At 41.2% G+C, this 11022-nt stretch overlaps 1 protein-coding gene and 1 non-coding gene across 2 annotated transcripts; one reads left to right on the forward strand and one right to left on the reverse strand.

The window, feature by feature from the left end:
• Window positions 1–1876: 1876 nt before the first annotated feature.
• Window positions 1877–8933, forward strand: LOC144560859 (uncharacterized). The gene is made up of 6 exons (XM_078310085.1): window positions 1877–1969; window positions 2130–2198; window positions 3335–5873; window positions 5956–6842; window positions 6942–7816; window positions 7952–8933. The coding sequence occupies exons 1-6, from the start codon at window positions 1877–1879 to the stop codon at window positions 8931–8933; spliced, it is 5445 nt and encodes a 1814-aa protein (XP_078166211.1).
• Window positions 3833–3939, reverse strand: LOC144561138 (small nucleolar RNA R71). The gene has a single exon (XR_013513621.1). It is a non-coding gene; the product is annotated as a small nucleolar RNA R71 (small nucleolar RNA).
• Window positions 8934–11022: the final 2089 nt, after the last annotated feature.

The raw sequence follows: 11022 nt of genomic DNA on the forward strand, positions 1-11022 counted from the left end.
TATAGTCACTTCTAGAGTGCTCCAAAGACCTTCAATTGGAATGTTGTATTAGGGTTATAAATGTCATTTTATATTGCTATATATAGTCACTACTAGGGTGCTCCAAACAACTTCAATTCAAGTGTTTTATTTGGGTTGTAAATGCCTTATTATCTTGCTATATAGAGTCACTACTAGTGTGCTCCAAACACCTTCAATTGGAGAGTTGTACTAGGGTTGTAAATGCCATTTTATCTTGCCATATAGAGTCACTACAAGAGTGCTCCAAACACCTTCAATTGGAGAGTTGTATTTGGGTTGTAAATGCCCTTTTATCTTGCTATATAGAGTCACTACTAGAGTGCTCCAAAGACCTTCAATTGGACTGTTGTATTAGGGTTGTAATTGCTCTATTATTTTGCCGTCTGGAGACACTACTAGAGTGCTCCACACAACTTCAATTGGAATGTTGTATTAGGGTTGCAAACACCATTTTATCTTGTTATATAAAGTCACTACTGGAGTGCTCCAAAGATCTCCAATGGGAGTGTTTTATTAGGGTTGTAAATCCCTTATTATTTTGCTATATAGAGTCACTACTAGAGTGCTCCAAACACCTTCAATTGAAGTGTTGTATTAGGGTTGTAATTGCCTTATTATCTGGCTATATATAGTCACTTCTAGAGTGCTCCACAGACCTTCAATTGGAATGTTGTATTAGGGTTATAAACGCCATTTTATATTGCTATATATAGTCACTACTAGGGTGCTCCAAACAACTTCAATTCAAGTGTTTTATTAGGGTTGTAAATGCCTTATTATCTTGCTATATAGACTCACTACTAGAGTGCTCCAAACACCTTCAATTGGAGAGTAGTATTAGGGGTGTAAATGCCCTTTTATCTTGCTATATAGAGTCACTACAAGAGTGCTCCAAACACCTTCAATTGAAGTGTTGTATTAGGGTTCTAAATGCCTTATTATCTTGCTATATATAGTACGTTCGAGAGTGCTCCCAACACCTTCAATGGGAATGTTGTATTAGGGTTGTAAACGCCATTTTATATTGCTATATATAGTCACTACTAGGGTGCTGCAAACAACTTCAATTGAAGTGTTTTATTAGGGTTGTAAATGTCTTATTATCTTGCTATATAGAGTCACTACTAGAGTGCTCCAAACACCTTCAATTGGGGAGTTGTATTAGGGTTGTAAATGCCCTTTTTATCTTGCCATATAGAGTCACTACAAGAGTGCTCCAAACACCTTCAATTGGAGAGTTGTATTTGGGTTGTAAATGCCCTTTTATCTTGCTATATAGAGTCACTACTAGAGTGCTACAAACACCTTCAATTGGACTGTTGTATTAAGGTTGTAATTGCTCTATTATTTTTCCGTCTGGAGACACTACTAGAGTGCTCCACACAACTTCAATTGGAATGTTGTATTAGGGTTGCAAACACCATTTTATCTTGTTATATAAAGTCACTACTGGAGTGCTCCAAAGATCTCCAATGGGAGTGTTTTATTAGGGTTGTAAATCCCTTATTATTTTGCTATATAGAGTCACTACTAGAGTGCTCCAAACACTTTCAATTGAAGTGTTGTATTAGGGTTGTAATTGCCTTATTATCTTGCTATATATAGTCACTTCTAGAGTACTCCAAAGACCTTCAATTGGAATGTTGTATGATGAACCATAATTTAACGCATTAATTGACATATAATTAAGCCCAAAATTAGTCCTAATTACCTTGTTTTATTTTATTTTGTTTTTCATTTAGTTTTATTTTAGTTAATGTTAGTCAAGACAAAAGATACTGCGCAAGTTGTTAATTATTGCAAAATTGGAGCACGAAACCGTACGATTTGCATGTGCACAAAAGATCCAAGCCGAATGGAGAAACAAATGGAGGAAATAATCTTTTCTACAGGAATTAAATCATTTGAGTTGGCTGATTCACCTGGCGCATATTTGTTTCCAATAGAAGTTGCATTTCGATTGGATTGCATGGCTGGCTGATTTGGCCCATTTAATTAATTACCAAAAGTTTAGATTGGAGGAGGAGATATATTTCGGCTCTGGACAAAACCGACGCCATCTTGATTTTAATTTTTGCTTTTAATCTTTGCACTTTAATTTCTCGGAGAGATTGGCCAGAGACAAGAATTTGGAAGAGAAGGGAAGTCGGCCAGAGGCAAATCGAAGCAAAGGAATTGTACTGGATTTAAGGGAGTTTTTATTCTTTTTTTCTGTTATTTTTCTGATTTCAATGGAAGCAAATATGACTTGTGTTTGTGTTGAAATTATGCTTGGCTAAACAGTTTTATCTAGGGATATGGGAGTAACTTGATACTTTAGTTATGTTAATTTAATTGTTTGAATTTTATTTGTGGTTGTGATATTGATTTGTTTGTGAATGCTTACTTGGTTTGTTTAATTATTTCTTATTTTATTAAGGGATCCGCTAATAATAAATTGAGACCGAAAGGAGAAATTTATATTAGAAGTACTTTTTAAAATAGTCATAGTTATACAAATAATATTAGGTGAATTTGGTGATGGACCGAAAGGAGAAATTAAATTGCTAGAACAACATAAATAAACTTAAGTACTTGGAGCTACGAAAGTAGTCCAAAAGGCTTTTGGGGAAAAACATGGGTTATCAAATAGCTTAATGGGTTTAGATTAAAACTGGTAAGCCACGAACGTAGGAGACCTATTTAATCTAGATACGGTGTGAAGCCACGAAAGTGGATAAACATCTACCTTAGGATAACACCCCCTCAATAATTGCAACCCAAATATTATAAAAACAATTAGAAATAAATAATTAAAAGTATCATAGTGAAACCATAACCCTAGATATTCATTCTCTCTGATTTTTCTCGTTATTTACTGTTTCTGGAGTTCAATCTGCATTCTGTTGCATTTAGATAATTCAATCTGCATTCTGTCTGGAATTTAGGCTGAGTTTCTGGAATTTAGTCTGCATTAGTTTATAATTCATTCTGCATTTAGTTAATTCATCCAGCATTTTTATAATTAAGTTTAAAAGAAAACCACTCAATATTTGCTTGTCTAGATTACTGAAAACCGGGAAACCAGTACTTACAATACCTCTCTGTGGTTCGATACCCAAATTACTAAGCGATAAGGTCATACGCTTGTGACCGAATTGTATTAGAATTAGGGATTAAATTGTTAAGCTACCAAAATACCATCAAGCTTTTCTGGCGCCGTTGCCGGGGAGGTAACGGAATATTGGTACAACCGGTTTGTAAGTGAGACTAGATATTTTATTTTTGTTCTTATTTCCTTATTCTCTTTAAACTAATCTATTTTTTTTTCTAGATTCGCACGATTCTGGCCCCTGTTGCTCATCGGCCGATAACTCGTGCATTTCTGAGAAGTCATCCAGAACTGGCTGACCCAAACAATCAAACAATCCCTGTTGGTACAGAACCACCACCGATGGCGGAACGACCGAGATCTTTGCGCGAGTTCGCCATCCCCTCCACGCAAAACATCACTTCCAGCATTCGTGCACCTACAGTGGCTGCAAACAATTTTGAAATTAAAACTGCAATTTTGGGAATGGTCCAACAGAACCAATTTACTGGTTTACCAAATGAGGACCCAAACCTGCACCTGTCCATTTTTCTGGAAATTTGTAATACCTTTAAGGTTAATGGTGTGTCTGATGATGCCATTAGACTTAGGTTATTCCCATTCTCACTGACAGGTAGGGCTAGGGCATGGTTACATTCGTTACCAGCTGGTACCATCACTACCTGGGAGGAGCTTGCTCAAGCCTTTCTTGCTAAGTATTTTCCTCCTAGCAAAACAGCTCAAGTTAGGAAACAAATCACCTCTTTTGTCCAAAAAGATGGTGAGTCTCTTTATGAGGCTTGGGAACGGTTCAAGGAATTGATTAGGTCCTGTCCACATCATGGTTTAGAGAAATGGTTGATAGTTCAAACCTTTTACAATGGATTGAATTATAACACTCGATTAACCATTGATGCAGCTGCAAATGGAGCATTAATGAATCGTGGGGTAGATGATGCATACACATTGATTGAGAACATGGCTCTCAACCACCATCAATGGACTTCAGAAAGATCTACACCAGCCGCACCAAGGGCTACACCAGGTAGGCATGAGGTCGATGCAGTCACACTTCTCTCTGCCAAGTTTGATGCTCTCACAAAAAGGTTAGATAAACTTAACGTAAATGCAGTCAGCACAGGTAACCTCTTTTCTTGTGACAATTGTGGGACTGGTGACCATTCAACTCTTGAGTGCCAGTTTGGCAATTCTCAATCTCAAGAGTCAGAAATTGAACAAGTAAATGCTTTAAATGGTTTTGGTAGGCCCCAAAATGACCCTTTTTCAAACACATACAATCCTGGTTGGAGGAATCACCCCAATTTCTCTTGGAAGAATAATAACCCGAATGCAATTCCCCAACAGAATAATCAACCTCCTGGTTTTGCTCCAAGGCAGTTTAACCCTCAACCAGCCCCACAAAAGTCGAGTCTAGAAACCTTGCTTGAGAATTTTGTGACAAAACAAGACCAACGAATGAACAATCAGGACAAAAATATTTCCAATTTGGCATCGAAAATTGACCAACTAGCAACCCAAAATAGAATGCTAGAAACGCAATTCGTCCAATTTTCTCAACAAGCGAGCTCCTCTTCAAGAGCTCCAGGCACATTACCTGGTCAACCCGAAGTCAATCCTCGAGAGCATTGCAAGGCGGTGACTCTGCGAAGTGGGAAGCAAACGATTGATCCAACGCCACCGATGAAGCCCATATCGACTGACAGTGATGCAGGCTGCATTGGCGAAGATAAACCTGCACAACAAAATGCAGGCAGCACTGACGAAAATTCAGGCGACACTGACAAGAATGCAGGCTGCACTGACGACAATGCAGGCTGCACTGACGACAATGCAGGCTGCACTGACGACAATGCAGGTGTCATTGAGAACAAAGAGAGTGAAAGTGAGGAGCCTAAATACGTCGAACCACCCCCGTACAAGCCCCCACTTCCTTTCCCACAGAGATTCGTCAAAGCGAAACTTGACAAGCAATTTGGAAAATTCCTCGAAATGATGAAAAAATTGCAAGTCAATGTTCCATTCACTGATGTTTTGACAAAAATGCCCTCTTACGCTAAATTCTTGAAGGACATTTTGTCCAATAAGAGGAAACTCGAAGACTGTAGCACAGTGGCATTGACAAAGGAATGTAGTGCTGTCCTTCAGAACAAGTTGCCTCAAAAATTGAAAGACCCTGGGAGTTTCTCAATCCCTTGTGTCATTGGCAACACCAAATTCGAAAGAGCCCTCTGCGATCTTGGAGCGAGCGTGAGTTTGATGCCCCTAAGTGTCTTTGAGAAGCTTGGCCTCGGTGAGTTGGAGCCCACTCGCATTTCTCTCCAATTAGCCGATCGATCAGTTAGATATCCCAAGGGGATACTTAAGGATGTTGCTGTAAGAGTAGGCAAAATGTGTTTTCCCGCAGACTTCGTGATTGTCGAGATGGAAGAAGATTCACACATTCCTATCATTCTAGGGAGACCTTTTCTTGCAACAGCAGGCACTCAAATTGATGTGAAGAATGGCAAGCTCTCCCTGAACTTAGGGAATCAAAATGTGGAATTCAATCTTAATAAGACCATCAAATATCCCTCTGATGATGATGACTCATGTTACATGATTGAGGCGATTGATGGGATTGTTAGAAAGTTCTTTGATGAGCTTGTTGCGCAAAACACTTCTGAATCCCTTTCGAGCGATCCCGAGGTCGAATTTTCCCCGAGTAGTGAAGTGGATGAGATCGAGCATGACTCTCTCAACTCCAAACCTTACACTAGCAAGTGTAGCCCGAATCGACAATGCAGACTGCACTGATGATCGTGAGCCCGCATTGAACAATGCAAGTTGTACCCCAAGCGATGCAGGCACCATTGTTGAAAATTCAGGTTGCACCAAAGAATGCAACCTGCCTGAATTAAATGATGTACCTAAGGTAGAGCTCAAACCTCTCCCTTCTACCCTTAGGTATGCATTTCTCGGCCCAAATGAAACGTATCCAGTGATCGTCAACGCTGACTTGAGCGAGTCACAGACCCAGCGTTTACTCGCTGAGCTCCGGCTACACAAGAAGGCCATCGGCTACACTATTGATGACATCAAGGGTATCAACCCTTCGATCACCACGCACAGAATTCTGATGGAGGATGATCACAGCCCTTCGATTGAGCCTCAAAGAAGATTGAATCCGAACTTGAAAGAAGTGGTAAAGAAGGAGGTCCTCAAACTGCTCGATGCAGGTATCATCTACCCCATCTCTGATAGCAGTTGGGTGAGCCCAGTTCAGGTAGTACCAAAGAAAGGTGGAACCACTGTAGTAAGAAACGAAAACAACGAATTGATTCCGACTAGAGTGGTTACCTGTTGGCGTATGTGCATTGACTACCACAAACTGAACAAGGCAACCCGAAAGGATCACTTCCCTTTACCATTCATTGATCAAATGTTGGAAAGATTGGCCAATCATGCGTACTTCTGTTACTTAGATGGTTATTCTGGCTTCTTCCATATTCCAATTCATCCAAGTGATCAGGAAAAGACCACCTTCACTTGTCCTTATGGCACATTTGCCTATAGAAGGATGCCCTTCGGTCTATGCAACGCGCCTGCCACCTTCCAGCGTGCAATGATGGCCATTTTCTCTGAATTCATTGAGAACATCATGGAGGTGTTCATGGATGACTTCTCTGTCTATGGCAATGGCTTCGATGATTGCTTGACCAATCTCTCAAAGGTCTTGCAACGATTTGAGGAAGTCAACCTTGTCCTAAATTGGGAGAAATGTCACTTTATGGTCCAAGAAGGAGTTGTTCTGGGACATGTTGTGTCATCTCGTGGGCTTGAAGTTGACAAGGCAAAAGTAGAAGTCATTGAGAAGATGCTCACTCCCACTAACGTCAAGGAAGTAAGAAGTTTCCTAGGACATGCTGGATTCTACAGGAGATACATCAAGGACTTTTCGGGCATTGCACGCCCCTTGTCAAATCTCACGATGAAAGATGCTCCTTTCGACTTTAATGAGAATTGCCAGGATGCATTTCTCAAAATCAAGAAAGCTTTGATTTCTGCCCCGATCCTTCAGCCTCCCGACTGGAGTCAGCCTTTCGAGTTGATGTGTGATGCGAGTGACTATGCAGTCGGTGCGGTGCTGGGACAAAGGACTGACAAGAGAGCCCATGCGATCTACTACGCGAGCAAAGTTCTGGATGAAGCCCAAGCTAATTACGCCACCACTGAAAAGGAGCTTCTTGCGATAGTATTTGCCATTGACAAATTCAGATCCTACCTCGTTGGTTCAAAAGTCATCGTCTACACCGATCATGCAGCAATCAAATACTTGTTGACCAAGAAAGACGCAAAACCTCGGCTCATCCGATGGGTCTTATTGCTGCAAGAATTTGACCTTGAAATTCGTGACAAGAAGGGAACAGAGAATTCCGTGGCTGACCACTTATCTCGTCTTAGGCATGACTCAAAGGATAAAGAAGAAGACCTTCCAATTGACGACTCATTTCCCGACGAATCCCTCTTTGCAATCTCATCAATGGCGGCTCCGTGGTATGCTGATTACGTCAATTTTCTTGCGTGCGACGTCCTCCCACCGGACCTTTCATACCAACAAAAGAAGAAATTCTTTGCCGATCTGAAGTACTACTACTGGGACGAGCCGTTGCTCTTTAAGCTCGGTGTCGACAGCATCTACCGACGTTGCATCCCGGAAGATGAGGTACCAAGTGTCCTTTTTCATTGCCACGCCTCGTCCTATGGTGGTCATGCAGGTCCTTCCAAAACTGCTGCAAAGGTGTTGCAGTCTGGATTCTTCTGGCCCAGTTTGTTCAAGGACGCCCGAAAATTTGTTCTCTCTTGTGATGCATGCCAAAGAACTGGAAACATTACAAAAAGAAACGAAATGCCCCTCAATAATGTTCAAGAAGTCGAACTGTTTGACGTCTGGGGAATCGATTTCATGGGACCTTTCCCGTCATCTTGCGGCAACAAATACATTCTGATGGCAGTCGATTACGTCTCAAAATGGGTGGAGGCACTTGCATGCCCTGCGGCTGATGCAAAGACAGTGATCCAATTTTTCAAGAAGACAATTTTTCCAAGATTTGGGGTACCAAGAGCAGTGATCAGCGATGGCGGTTCTCACTTCATTAATCGCCAATTTGAAGCTCTCTTGAGTAAATTTGGAGTCACACACAAGGTCGCCACACCCTACCATCCGCAGACCAGTGGGCAAGTTGAGATTTCAAACAGAGAGATCAAAAATATTTTGGAGAAAACAGTTTCTCGTACTCGAAAGGATTGGTCTTTGAAACTTGATGATGCTCTTTGGTCATACCGCACTGCATTTAAGACACCGATTGGGATGACCCCATTCAAATTGGTGTACGGTCGCCCGTGTCATCTCCCAGTCGAACTCGAGCACAAGGCACACTGGGCCATCAAAACTTTGAACTTCGATCTAAAAGCTGCTGGAGAAAAGCGAATTCTGGAGCTACATGAGTTGGATGAGCTTCGCCTCAATGCCTATGAAAGCACCCGCATTTACAAAGAGCGCACCAAGCGCTGGCACGACAAGAAGATCCTTCGACGTGAGTTTCATGAGGGAGATCTAGTTCTCTTGTTTAACTCCCGACTTAAGCTATTTCCAGGAAAGTTGAGATCAAGATGGTCGGGACCATTTCAAGTACGACACGTCTCTCCCTACGGTGCAGTTGAAGTCTGGAGTGAAAGTTCGGGCGCATTCAAGGTCAATGGGCAAAGGCTGAAACACTACATTGCAGGCGAGCCTGTCGAAAAGGGACCTCCAATTTCCCTTGAAAATCCTCCCTCAACTTAAATGAAAACCACGGTCAAGCTAATGACTGTAGGGCGCAGAAAGTTGCACGGCGTCAGGTTAGCTAACGGTGCGGGATTTTTATGTGTGGGTGAGTGGAAATGCTCCCAGCTGGGTTCAGTGCTCTGTTTCTTTGAATGTGAGCAGGTCACCGAACTCAGGGGAAGGCATTCACTCGGGATTTGCTTTCTTCTTTCCTCCTGGTTCACCCCTTGTGATGACCTACGTTCATGATTAGTTGTCGGAGGTTTTATTATTTGCGGTTGCAGGGACGTTTTACTCCCGACGGGCGCAAGCCCCCGCCGTTAATTACATCAAAAAGACCTTTCGAGTCTATCTGAATACCTCATGCATCCCGGGATGTGTGCCTATTTGGATTGAACCGGATAATGGGGCTAAAAGAGGCTCATGTATGGTCTGTTTTGGTCGTATGGTTGGTTCTCATTTGATTTATGGGTGCGTTTTGGTAAATTGTCATGATGTATGCGTGAAAACATGGATTTTTATGTGTTTGAAGTGTGAGAACATTCATGAGAAATATCATTTATGTGTTTTTAATTTGAATGGAGTATTTAAATATTTTTTATATTTTTATTTATAAAAAAAATATGCCGAGAGAGGGGTATTTTGGTCATTTCAGGTTATGGCTGAGACCTGAATGTGTTCAAATATTATTTAAAATTATAGAGAATTGAATTTGGGTTCATTTGGGACTGATTTGAGTCGATTTGGACTTAGTATGAAGAAGTTATGGCCAAAAAGGACTTGAAAGGACCTATTTGTGAACTTTTTATATTTCAGGGACTTGTTTGTAAATTTCCAAGGACCTGAGGCTGTGACTTGAGCTTTTGACAGGGTCTGGAATGCAATTTGGGCCTTTAAGGGCTTGTCTGAGAAGGTTTTATGCTGGCAGGGACATTTGTGTAAATTTGTAGGGACTTCTCTACAAGTTTTGAGTAAACAGAGGGGCTTATATGTAAAAGGACATCTTTTGACCACATGTGGACTTTAAGATAGGTGCAGAGCTTTGAGATTCGGGCTTTTGGCCCTTTGAGATGTGCACTGGGCTATTAATTAATGTGCAGGGCTTAGGATTAGTCCATTTGGGCTTTGAGATTGGTGTCAGATCGTTTTAATTCATTTGAATCACTGACAGAGGGGTCCCATGCTGTCAGGAGCCGTTTGATTTAATGGTTTGAATGTGGGCCTTTAGATCTGGGACATGCTTCAGGATTCGTGCAGATGAGATCTCCAGCTAGGGTTCTTCTCTGACAAACTCGTTCCGGCCGATATGGGCCACGGCGACGCCGGCCAAGGGCATGGTTGTGATCGCCTCGACGTCAGGAGTTGATTGGTACCATTGTCGGTCACCGGCGGCCATCAGAAGTGGCGGAGCAGGCATCTACAGTACCAATTGGTACTGATTGGTTCTCAGATCGATTTCCATCGATTTCCTTGTGATTTCTCTCAATCAATTGGTTATTTGAGATCGTATGAGGCTATGGAAGGCTTTGGAGGCATCAATTTCACGTTTAAACAGGTCTTGGACATGATTTGAGCTTCATGGTTTCGGTTTCAATACCAAGTTGGTACCAGAAGTTGGTACAGGGGATTTCAAGTTAAATTGAGTATTCAGGGGGTTTATTCAGGCCATTTAGGAGTTGTTAAAGCATACCAGGGGCATTGGGTTGGATTGAGATGGATTCTAGATCAACTTGTCATGAAGAACATATTAAACTTATTATTTCAGTTCTTTTTAATCCATTTTCTCATGATTTATATATGATGAACTTGTTTTATTTCATAAACTGAAAGATACATGTATTAAGAATGTTTGTTCCAAATTTGGGACTTTTCTGAGTTTATTTACTCAATCAAATGACCTGATCAAGTGCCAGGGGTATATATGGTAATTTTACCATTTTAAATACAGAATTTCAATTTTTTTTTTAAAAAGATGAACTTTGGAAGCTCATAACTTTTTGTAGGAAAGTCCAAATTATACAAACTTTATATCAATTTTGTGTGTTTTGATGTGTTCTATCTGACTGTGAAGTCTGTTTTCCAATTTGGTCCCTGTTTTAATCAGTAT

The sequence above is a fragment of the Carex rostrata genome, chromosome 10 (assembly GCF_964058835.1).
Source record: "Carex rostrata chromosome 10, lpCarRost1.2, whole genome shotgun sequence".
Classification (NCBI taxonomy): domain Eukaryota; kingdom Viridiplantae; phylum Streptophyta; class Magnoliopsida; order Poales; family Cyperaceae; genus Carex; species Carex rostrata.